The sequence below is a fragment of the Topomyia yanbarensis genome, chromosome 2 (assembly GCF_030247195.1).
Source record: "Topomyia yanbarensis strain Yona2022 chromosome 2, ASM3024719v1, whole genome shotgun sequence".
Taxonomy (NCBI): Eukaryota; Metazoa; Arthropoda; class Insecta; order Diptera; family Culicidae; genus Topomyia; species Topomyia yanbarensis.
In genome coordinates this window covers 82,038,759-82,059,114 of record NC_080671.1, presented here as the reverse complement: position 1 = coordinate 82,059,114, position 20,356 = coordinate 82,038,759, and the positions used below count along the sequence as shown (strand labels likewise).

Sequence of the window (20,356 nt, the reverse complement as noted above, 5' to 3'; positions counted from 1 at the left end):
ACGGTTTCCGCCAAGAACTAGTTCACAACTTTATGAACATTATTCATAAAACCAAAGGTTGACTCATGATTTTTTTTTCATAGTCATAGGAACAATAGTTCATAAAATCAAAATATTCTGGCTATCTTTTCGTGAACTATTTAACGAAATTCGGAATTTTATTAATGAATCCATTCAATCCTCGTGAACTAATTCATGATCCCTAATATATATGTCACGATGCAACATCCATGCTCATGAAATGGTTCACAAAATCATCAAATATTATTCATGCATTCGTGAACTGGTTCATGATTCCTAATATATTAGTACACGAAATCATAACATATTATGTATGAATTCGTGAACTGGTTCATTATTCCTAGTACATTATTTCCGATCTATCTAGAATCTATTTGCGCGCTTGTGATATTTAGAAGATATCCCTAATCATTTACAATTTCATGCAACATGGTAATGAAATTTTTATGTGAACTCTTTCACAAAATTTGGAATATTATTTATGGAATCATTTTTGTTCCATGCACTTTCTTTTATTAAATACCCAGCTGCTTGCAACCAGTAATAGGTACGAGCAGTAGATATAAAGAAACTATTAGAACCTCGAACATCATTATTCATTTTTATAAGGTTCATTGTGATGTCCGGACAGAAAACGAAAACTGCACTGAGAACCCCTAATAGTGTGCGTGATATTGACAAAGAATCAGATATCGCGAATGCGTTTTATTTTGATGATCCAGTTCATATTGTCACGTTATTCCGAAAAAACCCATTTGTAACCAAAAAATAATAGATCGTGATAAGGCTAATTTACGAATAACATGATAAAACTGCTGATATCATGAACATTAGTTACATTACTCTTTGAAAGTGAGCTCTAAAATAAAATATCATGATAACACGAACAGAAATTACGAAAATCGTGACTTAGATTCTGAAATCATGAACATAAATCACACAACTAGTTACACAAATATCTAAAATCGTGACTAAGATCCTGAAATCATGAACATGAGCTGCTCTATTCATGACTAAAATATCACGATAACATGAACAGATGTTACAAAAATCGCGACTAATATCCTGAAATCATGAACATAAATCACACAACTCGTGACAAACATATTTAAAATCGTGACAAAGATCCTAAAATCATGAACATGAATCACTCTACTCATTACTAAAATATCTCGATAATGTGAATGGAAATTACGAACATCGCGACTAAGATCTTGAAATCATGAATTTTAATCCCGCTAACGTCATGAGAATTCACAAGAATCGCGAATAAGTTCTTGAAATAATGAACAACGTTTGACTGTCGACTGTGTATTCCCAAATCATGAACAAGAATCACAACAAAAACTAAACATGTCCAGGAAACAACAACAGTAACCCAACCAAACATTCTAATGTAACGCCTTGTATATATTCGGGGCGAACTGGTTTTTAGGAAACACAAATAATTTCATGAATACGAGGTTTATTATTCATAATTTCAGGAACTTGGTCACGGTTTTCGTAAATAGTTCAGTTCACGAAATCGTGACCTTTTGTTAATGAATTTATGAACGGATTTTTTTCCGTGTGAAGACGCAAATTTTTTTTCGCCCAGCTGGGTGTTGGCGGGGTAAGTTCTTTAGCTCGTAAATGTTGTTTCAAGTTAGTACACGACCAAATTCTACGGTAATCTACTACTGTTATGTAACATACAAAGTTCTTTTTAATTTTTTTTTGAGAACTCCAAGGGGTTAAACCAGACCACCCCCTTAAAACAACTCCCATATTAGTTTGATTCAAAATGTGCATATGAAAATAATTAGAGGTGTGCGCCGATAATTTTTACCTGAAATCGGCGGCGAACCTCTAAAAATATTAAAGCAAATGTACACTAAGCGGAATCACTTCATCCATATTATATGATATTCATATAACTTAGCGCTATTGGAATTTTCAATGATTGTTACCTTTGACTCTTAATAGAATGTAAAACTTATATGGTTATCATGTTGAAGATCGCATTCCTCTCGAAATCACTTCTATCAGATTTCCCTATAACATTTAAATTCCAGTGTTATACATCATTTGGGCCATTTTGTCATATGACGATCGACGTATCAGTTTTAGGAGCGAAGAAAATTGTGCCTGCGCAATTCTGGTCTTGTTTATGTTTGGCGATGCTGTTGATTACAATATTCAACAGATTGTTCAAAAGATTAACGGTGCATTTAGGTTTACCACGCGAAGGATGAACTGATCTGCAGCTGTTTGAGTATCTGAGCTGTTACGTTTCGCTTGGTTTTAGACAAGCGAAAATGTTTTGATTCGTTTAATTACATCTCCGACTGAAGCAGATCAATCGCAAAGCTGAGATAGTTCAAAAGAACGAAAAGTTACGGCGTCGGCGGTAAAACATGATGATGAGTTAGGTTCTGCCATAGACCACGCGGTAGACAATTATTAGAGATGTGACTAGATGCAATTACACTGCTAACGTCTCCTTTGGAGAGTTTTTGACATCTGTCAGTCGGTCCAACTAACGAATCAAATTCGTTAGTTGAACAGAGGTGTGGCCCAACCAGCGAATCACAACTGTACATAAAAATATTATAACTTTGCAAATTTTCAACCGATTTGAAAACATCAAGTGATTCTAAAAGTTGAAAGAATGGTCTAAAAAACGATAAAAAATAAAACGTTGATATTTTTGAAAAAGTGCAATTATTTGCAAGTGAAGTAATATTGCAATTACAGTTGTGATTCGCTGGTTGGGCCACACCTCTGCGGTTATTCACGTGTACGAAGTTGAGTGCAATGTTAATCTGTATCGTATTTTTATTCAAATGTTGATTTCCGGAAACATTTGCTCTAGCTAATATCGACTGGCCCTTAGGTGTACTTATTCCGGCCCAATGTTAGGTTCGAACAAAACGATATTCAGCCGTAACCGAAATTGCAAAGGTTCCCAGTTAAACTCATTCCGGAACCGGTTCGTATATCTGAATGGAGTCATTATGGATTCCAAATCAAATGCAACAACCGATTCCGACTCAATCGGTTTCAGTATCGGTTGTTGCATTTGATTTGGAATCCATACTGACTCCATTCAGGATTCCGAATCAAATTCCGAATGGTTTGACCGGGTTAGAGAGTAAAATTTGCGTTGTTTTGTCCGGCATGAAGCAAGCAAACGCGTCAGCTCTTCACGTTGGAGTACCGTGTATATGTACCTTCAGGGGACGTGGAGATTAACGGTGTGATCACCGAATGTGAATCACCGAATCTGACCGTCGAAGACTTACTGAAGCACGGAGTAGGCCGTTACAAGGACTCATCTCATCAGTCAGTTACGAAGTTGAATGTGAGTAATCGCGTTCGGTATCGTTCGCAGATCGGATGAAGACTTATACCCCATAAAATTATTTTCGATCGAATTTCGCCGGGTCTGCTCTGCCTAGCCCCGTCTTTATTGACAAGTTTTGTATGTCGGTTCGCGTTTTTGTACCACAAATTATGAATTGCATCAAGGGTTATATATGTTGAGGTCGGTCTAAAAATCGATTTTTGTATTCTTTTATCTTAAAGTAGGTTCTTAAGAATTTTATCCAAAATTTTCATACAGATCTAAGTAGAAGAAGCAAAGATATAGTGTTTTTCATCATGCTCCCTTGCGGGGCCTGGCTTATACTTGAAACTTTAAACGCGATTAACTTGAAATCATGTTTTTTTCAAAAACGTCTTTGCGGTGATTACGATTGTCGAAAGAGCTTATAACTGGCTTCAAAACTTTTTTTTAAATTGTTCGTTATTTAACTGCCGTGTTCTTGAACGATTTCATTTTTTCGCCAGAATTTTCATTTAAATGTTATGAATTTTTCAATAATATTTTTAAGGTGAAAATAGTAGCTTTATTGGAAAGATCATTCCCATTTGCAAACAAAAATATATTTTCAATGAAACGTTTAAGGACACCGCAATTCCCTATACCAATGATTTTTTTTGGTTTTATGCTTCCAGTTAAGCTGTTGGACTGGAACTGTTGTCACGGCAAACCTCTTTAAAAAAACGAGTTATGCGGAAATTGTTACACTTTAAAAATTATTAATATTATTTCATGTTCTCAAGTGGATTTTACAAATTAGGCGTTGTACTGTGTAAGATGTATAACAAGTATTCAATAAAATTTGGCTACATTCCACTACAAAAATTCAAATTCTAGCCTATTTTCCTGCACATCAAAATATAAAACCCCTTAAATGAAAGATGTAGGGTCATACAACAACCTACTGAGGCAATAATTCGTCGATTGAGCTCAGGAATATAATTACTGTTGTACAGCGGAATCGCAAAAGTATTATCCCTAAAAGCCAGCCTCCGACCACAATTTGGATCGGTCGGTTGCAGTGCTTTCCTGTATCCGGACATTGATGGATAAATAATCTTACGGTGCCCCAAAAACTGGGTTGAGGCGAACGGCTTATTATCAGATACTCAGTTTGGCTTTCGCAAAGATAAATGGACTAACGATTGTCCTGCGCTACTTTCATTGGAAATTGAATTGTCATACGCTCGTAAAGAGCAGATGGCATTTGCATTCTTAGACATTACAATTTATTGTCAGATAAACACATGAGCTCTCTCATGGCAATACGATAATTTCTCGAATAAGCTACATGACTCATGTTGAAGCCCTCTTTTATACGATTTCTACGTCAATGATATTGAGCCTAGGGGCCGATCACTCTAGGAATGTATAACCAATTTGCATCAAATTTAAAAAATGCATTTAATTTCCATTTTTGCATCAACTTTGCACTCCCTCGCAGAAAAGTTTGTTTAACAAACTTCCTACGCTGATCCACTTTGTGCGATGTTTTGTTGAATGTATGGCTAAATTTTTGAAGGGTTTTGACTTCTTGCACGCAGCGCAAAATACATGGCACGCAACGCAAAATACATCATGAATTTCTATTTTGATGGAAAGAAATGCATTTAATTTCGCTGATTTTTAAAAATACAGTCTATGCAAATCTACAGCTCTGGGTTCTGTGACAGAAACCATGCCATCATCTGCAAGTTGTCTTAGAGTGCATGAGTTTGTAAGACATTCTCAACAAACAATGAAAGCTGAACAAGCCTTTATTCCGAGGGAATAGGCTGAACAATAACTGTTCAAACCATTCTACAGCTAAATTGTTTGCTGGGTTGGTCTATACTAGGAAATTTTCTTCTAGTCACTAAAACTGTGTTTTTTGCAATCTGTGCAGCAAATTAAAAATCTGTGGAACACAGATAAATCTGTGCACCTGGCATCCCTGCTTAATAAGGTTCCCTCTAAGAACGGTTGGTTTCAAAATCGTCCAATGAAGGACGTTGGTTGGACCAATTTGGACAACATCCAAATAACCGTTCAACAAACGTCCATCGTTGGACCCGTGTTGAACGATTTTGAAACAATTTTTTGGACGTCTCAGTGGGTTGTATCAAACGATATTATCGGAGTTAGAACACGGGTGTTTCTGTTTCCTTTCCGCCGCGAGCACTCGTATGGTCGCATTATAACGTATCAGTTTACGTCGCAGAATTGAGTAGTTTATGTCATTTCTGCTTATACCTTATACGAAAGGGTGCGTTTTTTTTCCATATTATGGACATCTTGCGGAAATCTACATGAAACAAGAGCTTCTCTAAGAACCCACTGAGGCGTCCAAAAAATTGTTTCAAAATCGCTCAACACGGGTCCAACGATGGACGTTTGTTGAACGGTTATTTGGAAATTGTCCATGTTGCGGAGACAACGAAGCTGGATCTAAATAAAACAATTTATTCCGTGGTAGAATGCAATTATAAAATTCCTGCAAAATGTAATTTCTAATTCAGTGTTCAATAATTCAACAACTTTTCACATACTTTTAGCGATCTAGCTTTGGCTAAAATTCACTGGCAACACTGTCTATTCCGAACGATCGTACCCTATATGTTGTATATGATTGATGTTGTTATCCCAGTCGAATTTATGTATAAAGTCTTACCTCAATGCTTACACTGACCTATGCCAATAATAGCTTTTAGTCAAATGAACGCGGTTATGATCACTACTTCACTGTTTTCGTCTAGAATAAGGTAGCATAAACGAGCAGAAATTAGAATACATCATTTATATAAGTAGATTTAACAATAGCACTAGCAATAGTAGTAGATTTATAATTTTAACGCAGAAATTCAATTTAGGCAATAGTTTAGTTCACTTTTGATTTTTATATAGCAGCAGAATATAGTATAGAGTAGATTTACGATGGCGATTTGTTTATATTTACGTCCTTCAGGTTGCTCCCGATCCTTTCATCAGGTCGGGTGCGGCGTGCAGTGGCGCAACATTTAGTGGGGGTAACGAAGCGGTAGTTGTTGACGGGGCGTAGCCAACACTCCCCCCCCAGAATGCGCGAAGGATCATCTGGAAGCGTATTCGCTATAACGCCAACGTCGAGTACCGCTAACGATACTGCAGGGCGTTCGTGGATTCCACCAGATGCTGTTTGTACGGTGGCCCGCCGTACCTGTCCGTCGGGAGCCTGTTGCGTAGCAATAACTATACCTTTAGGCCAGCAGTTTCGTTCGAACTTTGAGTCAACGATTATTACGACGTCACCGACCGTAATAGGCTTCGACGGAGTGAACCACTTGGTTCTTCGTGTGATCGTAGGCAGATAGTCGTGGACCCATTGCTTCCAGAACCTGTCTGCCATGACCTGTGACTGGATCCAACAGTTCTTTCTGTACACATGGCTGTCGTCGAAGGGAACCCACGACCTCAAACCGTTTGCTGATCCTAGTAAGAAATGGTTAGGTGTTAGGACGGGCGAGTCATCGTCATCTATGGGAATGCTAGTCAGTGGTCTTGAGTTCACGACGTTCTCGACTTCGATCAAGGCATTTTGCAGCACTTCGTCGGTGGGTAGCCTACTGGGCTGAAGCTTAGCCAAGTTAGACTTCACACTACGTATCAACCGTTCCCATGCTCCTCCCATATGTGGTGAAACCGGTGGGTTGAAAGCCCACTGAGTGCGGCTTGATGTAAACTCGCTTGCCAGTCTGTCGTGATCGAGCTGCTGGATTGCTGCCTTGAGCAGCTTGCTTGTAGACTGGAAATTAGTTCCCCGATCGCTGTAGATGACTGCTGGGACACCCCTCCTAGCCATGACATTTCGAATTGCCATAATACAAGAGTCGGTAGTCAGTGTGTAAGCTATCTGCAAGTGAATGGCGCGAGTAGTTAGACAGGTGGCGAGAACCCCCCACCGTTTTTCCGAATGTCGTCCTACCAGGACCAGTATTGAACCGAAATAATCCACCCCCATGTAGGTAAACGGGCGGCTAAATGCAGCCAAACGTGACTGCGGAAGGTCAGCCATCGCTGGAGGTTGTGGTTTCGCTCGATCATTTTTGCATCGTTGACAGTTTCTCCGGATTGCATGATACGTTGCTTTCAGCCGAGGAATACGGTAGCGCTGCAAGACTTCGTTGACGATTGTCTCGTGGTTCTGATGGTTGAAGCGCTCGTATGTGTCGGCGATGATCAGTTGGGTGATGTGGTGTTTCCGAGGAAGAATAATGGGTTCAGCAGCATCACGATCAATGAATAAACATGCCTTTGTTCGACCCCGGACGCGAGCAACACCGTTTTCGTCCAGGAAGGCGCCGCAAAAGAGCAGGTTATTTCTGATTATCTTTTTTTGCTCTCCTTTCGAGAAGTAACTCTCAGTCAACGTTGCGATCTCATCGGCGTAATTCTCTGACTGTGCTTGGCAGTACAAATAGTTTTCCGCTTTAGTCAGTTCTTCCTGTGTCAGCGGTCCAGCAAAACATCGTTCTCGTCTCGAAGATCGCTGCAAGTTACCGATATATCTGAATATGAATGCTACGCGACGTAGGAGTGGAACCCATTTGGAGCATTTTTGCGGATTAACGACCGGGTCCACCGTTGGTGCATGAAGAAGTAGATGCGGACGAAGCTCTGTTGTCGTCGGTTTTCCGAGATTAGGGATTTCGGGCCAGGCGTCTCCGTCTTGTCGAAGCAATTCTGGACCACGAAACCAACGACTGGCCGTTGATAAATCGGGAACTCGGGTCCACTTTGTTCCTTCATCGGCGACGTTCAGTTTCGTCGGAATCCATCGCCAATCATTAACGTCGGTCGACTCCAAGATTTCACTGACGCGGAATGCTACAAACTGGCTATATCGGCGATGGTCGGATCTCAACCAGCATAATACATCTTTGGAATCTGTCCAAAAGTATCGCTTGCTGATCTTGATAGAAAGAGAGGCCAGTATTGTATCCGCTAATCGAACGCCGAGTAGAGCTGCTTGAAGTTCGGACTTTGGGATGGACAAGAATTTAAGGGGTGCTACTCTAGTTTTTGCTCCTACTAATGAGCATTCGATAGCATCCCGTTCTTGGAATCTTAGATATACGACCGCTGCAAAGCCGTTCTCGCTTGCATCCACGAACGTGTGCATCTCTGCTTTAGCCCTTACCGTTGTCAATGTCCGGTAACATCGTGGAACTTCCACCAGTCCCATCTTCGGAAAGACCGTGAGCCATGTCAGCCACTTCTCGAACTGTGCGTCTTCGATTTGGTCATCCCAGCCGACCGATGTTTTCCAAATTTCGTGAAGAAGAACCTTCAGGAACATTAATAGATGTGCAATCAACCCCAAAGGGTCATATATCATCATCAGTGTGCGTAGAACTTCACGTTTCGTTGGTCGACGACAACCTGATAGCAGAACTTGATCATAGCGGGACGAAACTTTGTATGTGAAGCAATCGGTTGAAGTGTTCCACCACATTCCGAGCACCTTTTCTGTTGTAGTTTCGTCGCCGATGTTAAGATTTTTCTCCTTCGCCGTTACCTCCTTCAATGTCGCTATTACCGTACCAGAGTTAGATATCCAGTTGCGTATTTCAAATCCTGCTTGCTCGTGGATCTTTTTCACAATCTGAGCCAGTTTCACTGCCTCTTCTTCCGTCTCCGTGCTTACGAGCATGTCATCAACGTAATGCTGCTTGATGATAGCGTCCACTGCTTCTGGGTACTCTTGCTCGAATCGTTTTGCGTTGCTGTTCTTTACATGTTGCGCAGTACTTGGCGAGCAACATGCCCCGAAGGTCATTACCTGAACGACGTACACGCTCGGCTCAGACTCATTGCTATTTTTCCAAAAGAAACGTTGGCAGTGCTGATCTTCGTCTCGCATTCGAACTTGGTGAAACATCTCTTTGATGTCACCGCTCACTGCTACCTTGAACTCACGGAAGCGAATCAGTACTGAAAGAAGCGAAGTCAGCTGGTCTGGACCCTTCAACAGGACTGAATTTAGGGAAACGCCGAAAGCGGTTGCTGCGGCATCCCACACCAGACGAAACTTACCTGGTTTGTTCGGGTTAGCAACTACGAAGATAGGAAGGTACCAGATTCGTGCATGACGTACTTGTAGTTCTTCCGGAGTCAACTTCCTTACGTAGCCCTTGCTGACGTGTTCCTGGATCTTCGTCTCAAGATAGTCTGCTAATATTTTATCCTTGCTCAATCGGGTTTCTAGACACTTCCATCGCCTAAAAGCCATCGCTTCGCTGTCCGGAAGTCGGACGTGATCGTATTTCCAGAGTAAACCACACTCGTAGTGCTTGTTTGTTGAACGGGTGAGGGACTCTAACAACGTATGGGCACGCTGATCTTCCTGAGAAAGGAGAAGTTTGTTCGGTTTGATAACTCCCATGCTATCCAACGCAAAGTATGATTTCATTATTCTGTGCAGGCCATCATCATACTCCTGTGTACAGTCGCACCTTTGGACGCCGTGGAAGTTCACGTGATTACCGATTTCTTCCTTCCCGGTGCAGTTACCGTAAACCGTCCATCCCAAACGAGTCTTCACCGCGATCGGTTCGTTTCGATCACCTTCGCGACTCTTCATTCCGTACCCGAGATTGGCATGGTCCAAGCCAATTAGAATTCGTGGACTCACGTCGTGGTAGTCCTCAAGTGGAAGCCCAGACAGATGCGCGTATTTCTCCTGTAGAACAGAAGTTAGCAATGTTTGCGGTCGTATTTGTAGAGAGGAGATCGTGTTAATCCCTGAAAGTTCATACTTCGTCGAGCTTCTTGCCCCAGAGATTCGTAGATTCACCTGCTGCGATTTATTCTCTACCTTCCGCGTACCACCCGTCCACTTCAAGCACAGGGGCTTTCTAGGTCCTTCGACACCAAGCTCTTCTGCCAGGCTTTGTTCCATCAAAGTTAGCTCGGATTCATCGTCGATAAATGCATAAGTCTTCACCTCCTTCTCCGGTCCATACAGTATGACAGGGAGAATGCGAAATAATACTGCCGACTGTCCTTGATGCAGATTCAGAAGGAAACATCGGTATCTTTGATGTTGACGCCTTATCCTGGTGGCTATTCTGATTGTGGAGTAAAGGATGGTGCAGGTATATGCACCCATTTATGCCGCATTGTTTTTGCTGTTTGCAGGAGCCGTTGTGTTTGCGAAGACACTTTCGGCATAGCTTGCATTCCTTAACTGTTGCCCACTTCGAATCGTAGCTGAAACCCTCAAATCTGTTACACCGTGAAACCGTCGAACAGTTGCCCTTGCACACCACACACAGGTTTTTCTCGGGATCTGTTACAACCCGTATTGGTTCACTGAGTAACTCAGATGGTTTCGCGTCGCTTGAGTCCGATTCGGAATGAAAATTTAGGTACCCGTCCTTCTTGATATTTCGACTTCGCTGATCATGACCTGAAGTAGGCATCACCGTGCTAGCATCTTCCGCTAAGGTATATAACCATGCACTGAAGTCGGCGAGATTTGGGTTTGGGATACCACGAGCAATTCTCGCCCAGTCCAGCTTCAGGGATGCCGGCAGACGTTCCACTAGCTCATACCGGAGAGACGCGTTGAAAATAAAATCTTCAACTTCACACGCTCGGACCGTCGCGATCATGTTCTTCACTGTCAATGCAAAATTGACTACCGTTTCGAGCTTCTCCATGTTCGGTGATGGAAGACTTCTGATTCTTTTAACGATGGATAGAATGATCGCTTCTGATCGTCCAAAGAGCATCTTAAGTGTAGACAGTATATCCGCTACATTCGACGGGTGAAGTAACTCGCATCTAACAGCATCCAATGCCTTTCCTTTCAGGCACTTCCGCAGTCTTAACATGTTCTCCTCGTTTGTGAATCCGCACATCTGCGTAGACGAGTTAAACATGGCGTAGAATAGCGGCCAGTCCTCCAATGTACCGTCAAACTCGGGCAGATCTCTTGAAACCGCCTGACGTGCCGCAATCTGACTTCGGTTGAGAACGCACACTGTCTCGTAGGGGATCGTCGCTACTTCACCTTGTTGCGAGTGATCAGGTCGTATCGGTGTTGATTGCTGACCTGGAATGAAGGTAGTGTGCCCCGTCTGGATACTGGGATTCGTCGAGGGGATGAACGCCGGTCTTGGATTCATGGTCTGGATACCGGGATTCGTCGAAGGGATGAACGCCGGTCTTGGATTCATGGTCTGTGGTCGATGCGAGAAGCCATCACCAAATTCCGCTGGGAATGACGGTCTAGCTTGAACGTTCATTTGGGCGAACTGGAGAGCTGGCAGCTCTCGTGCTGGCTGGTGGAAGTATGCTGCTGGAATTGCAGAAGGTATATCCGTCGCTTGGCTATCAATTTGCGGCTGAGTACGAGTTGCGGTATTGTGACCTATCCGGATACCGGACATCGTCGAAGAGATGAACGCCGGCCTTGGATTTGTCTGAGGTCGATTCCGTGAAGAATGATGCGACGCATGTTGCGGGAAGCCATTGCCTAATTCCGCTGGAAACATCGGTCGGGCGTGGATGCTCATTTGGGCGAACTCTAGAGCTGGCAGCTCTCGTGTTGGCTGCTGGAAGGAAGCTTCTGGGATTGAAGGAGGCATGACCGTCGCTCTGCTGTTACGTTGCTGACGGGCAAATGGACCAGAACGAGTTGAAGTCAATCGAAGCTGGTACATAAGGCCCTGGTGCTGCTGTGTATCTTGTGCCGATGGATATACGAACGGCTGAACCACTTGGTCTTGCTGTTGAGCCAACTGCGCCTGAAGACATACCGCGCATCACGCTGCTTGGTATGAATAGTTGATGGATTCCAAATCTGCTGGACGACATCCAGAGCTTGGTGCTCCTCGAGCTTATCCGAGACGTTCGGTATGTGCCCATTTGCCTCCTCTGCATCTAATCCGGAATCTTCAGCTTCGCCGGCACGTTCCGTTTCAGCTAACCACTCCTCTACTTTCGCCGCGTGGTCTGATTCATTGATCTCCGCCACTGACGATGATTCGCTACCGTATTCCTTTAGAACCTTGTACCTTTGTTCAAGAAACCGCTTCTCCATTTCGAACTCTTCCTCGAGCCTTCGAAGTTCGAGTTCTCTCAACCGCCTTGTTTCACTTCGAGCAGATCCAACCTTGCTCTTGGATCCAACCGATGGCGTCCTGTTTCCCGTTGGATGGTTTTGATGCTGTTCGGTCTTTCGCTTGGTGGAACTGGTGGGGGGACGAATGTGGTCTTGCAGAACGGGCAAACCCAACTGACGTTAGCGATGTCCTCCGTAACCTGCACACATACAAAGTGAAACCACTTATCGCAACCATCACACTGCACCATTTCTTCATTATCACGCTCTTGACACAACTGGCACTGATATTCCCGAACTCTTCGAGTTTCGCGTAACGGATTTCGCCTAACACTATTCGCCGAACCAATGTTACGCTGTCCGACATTGACTGCATTGATTTGCCCGTATCCTCGGGATTGAATATTATTGGCAACGTCAACATTTACCTGTCTTCCGACGCTAGGAGGGGGGAGGAAATAACCAGTGGGCATGCTGGCCACATTTCTCGCCGCCGTCAATGCAACGAAATTACTTCCGGCTCCTCCTGTATGCCCGGGTGCTGGAACCTGCATGTTGGGTACAGACCTTGACGATTTCTTCGACATTTAAAAGAATTTTATAAACTGTTGCGGAGACAACGAAGCTGGATCTAAATAAAACAATTTATTCCGTGGTAGAATGCAATTATAAAATTCCTGCAAAATGTAATTTCTAATTCAGTGTTCAATAATTCAACAACTTTTCTACATACTTTTAGCGATCTAGCTTTGGCTAAAATTCTCTGGCAACACTGTCTATTCCGAACGATCGTACCCTGTATGTTGTATATGATTGATGTTGTTATCCCAGTCGAATTTATGTATAAAGTCTTACCTCAATGCTTACACTGACCTATGCCAATAATAGCTTTTAGTCAAATGAACGCGGTTATGATCACTACTTCACTGTTTTCGTCTAGAATAAGGTAGCATAAACGAGCAGAAATTAGAATACATTATTTTCACCAAACACTATGTCTTACCTAGCTTATGTTGCTATTTACTAGGTTATTCACTAAGTAGATTTAACAATAGCACTAGCAATAGTAGTAGATTTATAATTTTAACGCAGAAATTCAATTTAGGCAATAGTTTAGTTCACTTTTGATTTTTATATAGCAGTGGAATATAGTGTAGAGTAGATTTACGATGGCGATTTGTTTATATTTTCGTCCTTCAGGTTGCTCCCGATCCTTTCATCAGGTCGGGTGCGGCGTGCAGTGGCGCAACATTTAGTGGGGGTAACGAAGCGGTAGTTGTTGACGGGGCGTAGCCAACAGTCCAAATTGGTCCAACGAACGTCCTTCATTGGACGATTTTGAAACCAACCGTTCTTAGAGGGAAGACACATAGATGTCCGCAATATAACTCAGTAAAGTTCAGCCGGAATGCTGACTGGTTCTAATTCACATTCCGGCTCCAGTGGCACAGCCGATTCTAACTAGAATCGGTTGTGTCACTGTAGCCTTAGTACGAATTAGAACCAGCCAACATTCCGGCTCATTTTCCAGCTGAACTTACCTGGGTAATAGAGATTTTAGATAAAAATTTTAAATTTTATTTTTTAAGCAGCTCTATCTGTGTTCCTCACTTTTCATTAGAAAATAACCGATTCGGTGAGCATGTCACTTCTCACAATCTCCCGTCCTCCTGTCACAGTAATGAAACGGTTTGTTTTTCCTCTCGCGTATCTGCTATGGCTGCTGGTTTGTTTGTTGTGCGAAAAAGTTAAAATTTTCCATCAAAATGGAAGTTTCCGGGAACGGAAACTGTCAAAAGTGGTAGATTAAAGTGTGTGCCATTGTTGGCGTCCAGTGTTAATAGTGAAGTTTTGTTTCCAATCGAATCGGATTCGTTTTTCACTTCAGCTGGTCTGTTCGCCATTGCCAGACAATAGATAACCAACAACAGCAACAACATCAGTCAGGGCTGAGCTCCAACTCGTCGGTTTCTGAAGTGTTCTGTTGGCTCGCGGGATTAGCTGATCGGTGAATTGGGGTTTGGGTGTGTATGATATCTTTCATTCAGTACACCTTAAGCACCATGATCAATTTGAGCCATAGTCACAACAGTAACACTGGAAGCAGCCAGAATTCTGCTGCTGAAGGTACAATGGAAAGGGGAAGGTGAGTAAAAATGGCTGAGCAGTTTTTTTCGACTGGCCTTCATATCGATTTTTTATGCTTCTCACTAGTGATGTTTACATTCGCGGTCGAGTTGGTATAGGGTCGCAGTATGTTTATATTTTTATTTTCGTATCAGGTAAAAAACGGGGTCATGAGAGAGATCATTTGTTAATTTCCACGAGTTAATTGAAATTTGCGCGATGTTCGTTTTGTTTTTCATTGTATGCTAAAACCAGAAAATAATCCGACCGACGTTGATTTTCTAAAGTTTGTGTTCTGATTTTTACGAAAATTACTTCCAGTTGCATCTTAGTGCGATATGCCAGCCAGAATTCCCTGGACGAGAGTTCCCAGAAGCAACTACCGAGATCGAATGGAAAAGACAAAGCAACTGGAGCTTACCGTAACAATGTGCACACTCAACGATCATTCGATGCCATGAACAACATGCGAGAGTAATTATGATTTCCGTAACTCCCATGAAATAGGTTTAACTTTAATTCGCCTTTCACCCGCAGGCAAAATTTGCTGTGCGATGTGATACTGGTCGCAGATGGTATCGAGATTCCAGCTCATAAAATGGTGTTGGCTTCGTGTAGTCCGTATTTTTACGCCATGTTCACCGGTTTCGAGGAAAGCCGCCAGGATCGAATTACACTGCAGGGTGTTGACCATCGTGCACTACAGCTGCTGATTGAATACGTCTACACGTCTGTGGTGGAAGTTACCGAAGATAATGTTCAGGTTCTGTTGACAGCAGCCAATCTGCTGCAGCTGACCGACGTGCGTGATGCTTGCTGTGATTACCTGCAAACTCAGCTCGATCCGAGTAATTGTCTTGGCATAAGGGATTTTGCCGATATACATGGCTGCATCGATTTGCTAAACTATGCTGAAACGTACATCGAACAACATTTTTCGTAAGTAGCTTTATCATCGTTGACCCTCCGGGTTAGGTGTAGTTCATAGAGATTAATTCGGGTGTGCGTGTTAATTTTTTTTGCAGGGAAGTTGTTCAGTTTGAGGAATTTTTGAATCTCACGAGCGAGCAAGTAGCTAATCTGATCAAAAGCGACCGACTCTCGGTTCCTTCAGAGGAAAAGGTGCGTATGTTGTAATTTACTATTTATAGTTGAAATAATGTATTTTTTGCAGGTTTACGAATGTGTAATAATCTGGATTCAGTACGACATTGCCAGCCGCCAGTCATATTTGGCAGATCTGATGGAACATGTACGATTACCATTGCTTTCGCAGGAATATTTGGTTCAACGGGTGGAAAAGGAACACCTATTGAAGGGCGATATTCAGTGCAAAGATTTCATAATCGAAGCGCTTAAATATCATCTGCTGAAGGGCGAACAAAAGTCCTCCTTCAAGACCCCTCGAACCATTCCTCGACAGCCGGTAGGATTGCCGAAGGTTCTGCTCGTCATTGGTGGACAGGCACCAAAAGCGATTCGATCGGTTGAGTGCTACGATCTGCGGGAGGAACGATGGTATCAAGTTGCTGAAATGCCTACGAGAAGATGCCGTGCCGGGTTAGCTGTTCTCGGGGATAAAGTTTATGCCATAGGAGGCTTCAATGGGTCATTGAGAGTTCGTACGGTTGATGTTTACGATCCCGTCCAAGATCAGTGGAGTACTTGCAACAGCATGGAAGCAAGACGATCAACGTTGGGAGTGGCAGTTTTAAATAACTGTATATTTGCGGTTGGTGGGTTCGATGGTTCGTCCGGTTTAAGTTCGGCGGAGATGTTTGATCCAAGAACGCAGGAATGGCGACTGATTGCATCGATGTCTACAAGACGTAGCTCGGTTGGTGTTGGTGTGGTTTATGGATTGTTGTATGCCGTTGGGGGTTATGATGGAGCTTCACGACAGTGTTTGGCTTCTGTAGAACGGTACAATCCTGCCATGGATACGTGGACTCAAATTGCCGAGATGACTGACCGTAGGAGTGGAGCAGGAGTTGGTGTGTTGGATAATATTTTGTACGCTGTTGGAGGTCATGATGGGCCGTTAGTTAGGAAGTCGGTAGAAGCCTATAACGCGGATACTAACACTTGGCACAAAGTTGCCGATATGGCATTCTGTCGACGTAATGCCGGAGTTGTTGCCCACAAAGGCATGCTGTTCGTTGTGGGTGGAGACGATGGAAGCTCAAACTTAGCCTCGGTAGAGGTTTACACTCCGGAAACAAATACATGGAGAGTGCTATCATCATCGATGAGCATCGGACGTAGTTATGCCGGTGTAGCTATGATAGATAAGCCTATGTGAAGCGAACAGCAGGGCGCTACCGCCGCCATGGCAGCAAGCAGCTCAAGGTATGCAAATTGTTCTATCAACGGTAGTGCAGCGAATAATCAAAACAACGACGACGAGAATAGTCAAGCTGAAGGGCTGAACTCAGAATCTGGTGCTGTAGGTTATAATCAAGTCGCAAACAATAACAATAATACTAACAACAACAACAATAACGTACACTACGAAAATATTTACGAGTCAATTGAACAATACGCTGCTGCCGCGAATGCTGGTGTGGCTGCGGCCGCCCCTGCTGTTGCTCAAAATCTTCCTGGAAACATTCCACCGCCACCCCATGGCGTCATTTTGAATCAACAACCCCAACCCGGTCCTTCCGCCGCTCCGGTTATTTTGGGACTGAGAAACAACATTCAAGCTGGAGCTAGTTCATGCCCACCACCACCTCCTTCAAGTATACTACAAATGCAACAACAGTACCATCCATTAGCATATCGCAACGAACTGTACGATCGAACTGCTGGGTACGATGTTCCACGCGGTTGTCCACGAAGCAACTATTATCAGAATCAACAGTCAACGGGCACGGTGCCCCGTTATCAGAATTTACATTTGGATTTAAACCGACCTCGTTATCCTCCGAACCCCATACGAACTCCACGGCAGCGAAGTTTCGATGATACCGAATCCTGCCAGTACTATCGATACCAAAATCAAAACAATTTTACCAAGTACGATAACCTTTACGAGCGTGTTCGAGAGGAACCTGCCTATCAGAACACTGGAACTTTCGGTACATCTAACGGTGCTGGCGCTGCCAATCGAGGAATTTTCGGAAGATTGGATGTTATAGGTCATGGGGTAGGTCGTATCGAGCGTCACTTGAGCTCGTCCTGTGGAAATATCGATCATTATAGTTTGGGCGGAAATTATGCAGTTCTAGGTCACAGTCATTTGGGAAACATTAGATTAAACCCGTCATCAAACAATCAACCGAGTGTCGGCAAAGATTCATCATCGGTCAATGTAAAAAGCTTCTTCAGTTGCTTGGGTGGAGAGAATTCGCAATCAATGAACAACATCAGCAAGAACGGATATTCAACCCAGTCGAATACTGTCAATGCCTCGGCCACCAATAGCGAGAATAGTGGAGCTGCTGGATTACCATTTCCAGTTTTGGCCGGCTCTTCCTCCACCACAGCAAAAGTAACCGGAACAATCCCGAAAATCAAGATTAAGTCTAAGAAAGAAAGCTTGGAGCAAAATGAACCCGATCCGCAAATTAGTCGCATCCCCAAACCTTCTCTTCAATGGCTGTTCGTAAACAAGTGGCTTCCCCTGTGGGTCGGACAAACTCCTCCGGATTACAAATTCATCGATTTCAATTTCATGTTTTCTCGAAATTGCGACGGTTGTGGTAGCACTACGAACCATCAAGAATTGATGAGATTGGATGGTCAGGCAGAAATGCGATCCCAAGAGTACGGAGACTACATTCCACCGGCTAGAGAATACCCAACAATGAACGGAAGTTACCCGCGAGTATTGAGGAATACTCCTCAACTTTCTAGACTGCGAGAGCATGAGTATGAAAATGTTCCTGTGGACTCGCCATCCGGTCGACTGGATTACGCAGCTGCTCGCGCTGCATTAAGCCATGTAAATCGGACAAGATCAGACAGTCCTGCACGATCCGCCGGTGGCTGCAGGCGCGAGGAACGGGCGGCTTCCAGTGATCTATTCCGTAATTGGGCATTTAACTTCGAAGACAATAGTTTCCGACCTGCTGTCGCTACCGGACAAAATGAGACCCCCAGTCCAAGACCGAGAGAAATTCGCCGTATAACTGATGGAACTTTCCGTACGACTGATTTCCAGAATTTTGTTCCTTCCAAAGATTCCTCGACTCCTGTAATCGTTGTCAATGATTTGGCTACACCTTCCACATCACGCTCAAATTCAGCATCCCCGCCAAAAAGTAAGGTGATCGCAGAATCATTGGTTCCAGCTGGAAAGGAGGAAACTCCAGGTTCGTGTTCGTCGGATTCTGAAAATTTTGTGGTGGACTCCACTGCAAGTTGTGCTGGTGAGGTAGCCAAAGATAACAACGATAGCACTCAGTGCTTTGAGAAAGCTGTAGATGCCGAAGTAAGCAAAGATGTCGCCAAAGACCGGGAAACCAACACTTCTACGGAGACTTCGGAATCTTTCAACTATGAGGAAAATGCGGCTGATTCATCTAACACGGATGACGATAATGACAATGATGAAAACGTCGAAGCTATCTAAAATTGCAAAACGCTTAACCATATCTCGATGTTTTTTTCTATCAAACAATTCCCCCGGTAAACTGTTTTGAATCGAAAGCAATCTTTAGTCGATTTGACCCTGCTTGCTCAATATTTATTTAGATTCTATTTATTATTCTATATACACCAAACATTTCCCTTTTACAAACCACTTTTTACGTAAAAGACTATTTTTCGGAACAAAGTAGCATTTATTGGCAGAAAACTCACTTTTACTGTGAATTAAGTAGAAGCATTTAGCGGTTAGTTCGTGAAGACGTACGTAATTTAAGAGTTACAAGGCAAAGACATGTTACATCCAAAGTAGATTAAGCACCAATAACGAATGATCAAAATCAATGTCGAACACGATTAATGATATCAATGTATGTTTGTCAGTTTAGCAGCAAAATGCAATAAAAACACAAATCGTATATACTCCAATCGTTAGTTAGGCCTGTCAGCTGAACAAAACCATTATTTTCTAAGTTGCATCCATCTTTCCCCTTCCACATTCGACACGCGTAAAAAAGGATCCCGTTAGCGTTAGCTAATTTAACTCATTCACACGATTCTGCCAACAGGTGGCAAACAGTGGCGCAGAAACACGTACATACAGAATGTCAATTTTTCGGTTATGAACGAACAGACAGAAACAATGAAACATAAGTTCAGTCAGTACAAACCCTGTAATGGTGAGACCTATCGAAACTACTTTTTATCTCGATATCAAGCACTGATAAGGCCAGCAGCAAGTACTTTTAGTCCAGAGTAGAGTGATAGTAACAACGGGAAAGGCACCGATATTTAATCCTTAACAGTCATGATAGTAAGAGTAAATTTATAGATGAACAAATAAATAATTATCCGCTATTTGCAGAGTAAAACACAAAAAGTAAAACAATTGCTGTAGTTCTGATACTTTTTGACAACCCCAAATTCCTACGTCCTGCCACTATGGACAATGATTATTGTATGCATTAAGATGACGCAAGAAATAAATGGATTTAACAGTTTAGATTTGATATGTTTTATTTTGCCGATTTTACTTTGTGGGTTACAACCTGAAAACCTTTATGGTTTCCGGAATCTGGCAGCTACATTGAGCCATCTCGGAGCCTCACTTGATCCATGAAATGTCTCGACTCTCCTCTTGCTTTTCGTCTCCGCATAGTCCATATAGT

The 20,356-nt window shown here is 42.9% G+C and overlaps 2 protein-coding genes across 4 annotated transcripts; one reads left to right on the top strand and one right to left on the bottom strand.

The window, feature by feature from the left end:
- Positions 1 to 6,293: 6,293 nt before the first annotated feature.
- LOC131679555 (uncharacterized) lies at positions 6,294 to 12,894 on the bottom strand. The gene is made up of 4 exons (XM_058960296.1): positions 12,683 to 12,894; positions 12,219 to 12,600; positions 10,601 to 12,153; positions 6,294 to 10,470 (listed from the first exon to the last, which is right to left on the bottom strand). Exons 1-4 carry the CDS (start codon positions 12,892 to 12,894, stop codon positions 6,294 to 6,296), a joined length of 6,324 nt encoding a protein of 2,107 aa, XP_058816279.1.
- Positions 12,895 to 14,165: 1,271 nt separating this feature from the next.
- LOC131678633 (ring canal kelch homolog) lies at positions 14,166 to 20,190 on the top strand. Of its 3 annotated transcripts, XM_058958866.1 has the most exons (6): positions 14,177 to 14,281; positions 14,381 to 14,616; positions 14,919 to 15,071; positions 15,135 to 15,536; positions 15,623 to 15,719; positions 15,772 to 20,190. In XM_058958866.1, exons 2-6 carry the CDS (start codon positions 14,501 to 14,503, stop codon positions 19,171 to 19,173), a joined length of 4,170 nt encoding a protein of 1,389 aa, XP_058814849.1. In that variant the 5' UTR covers positions 14,177 to 14,281; positions 14,381 to 14,500; the 3' UTR covers positions 19,174 to 20,190. The 3 variants fall into 3 exon arrangements, with proteins under 3 accessions (XP_058814848.1, XP_058814849.1, XP_058814850.1); XM_058958865.1 differs by having other exon boundaries at positions 14,166 to 14,616; XM_058958867.1 differs by having other exon boundaries at positions 14,177 to 14,616; positions 15,772 to 16,899.
- The last annotated feature ends 166 nt before the right edge of the window (positions 20,191 to 20,356 follow it).

Coding starts and splice junctions, on each gene's coding strand:
- LOC131679555 (XM_058960296.1), bottom strand. CDS start 12,894: ATGTTGACGTTGCCAATAATATTCAATCCCGAGGATACGGGCAAATCA. Junction 12,601..12,682: donor GCGATAAGTGGTTTCACTTT/GTATGTGTGCAG, acceptor TCCCCCCACCAG/TTCCACCAAGCGAAAGACCG. Junction 10,471..10,600: donor GGTTTCAGCTACGATTCGAA/GTGGGCAACAGT, acceptor CTCCACAATCAG/AATAGCCACCAGGATAAGGC.
- LOC131678633 (XM_058958867.1), top strand. CDS start 14,501: ATGATATCTTTCATTCAGTACACCTTAAGCACCATGATCAATTTGAGC. Junction 14,617..14,918: donor GGTACAATGGAAAGGGGAAG/GTGAGTAAAAAT, acceptor AATTACTTCCAG/TTGCATCTTAGTGCGATATG. Junction 15,720..15,771: donor CGGTTCCTTCAGAGGAAAAG/GTGCGTATGTTG, acceptor TATTTTTTGCAG/GTTTACGAATGTGTAATAAT.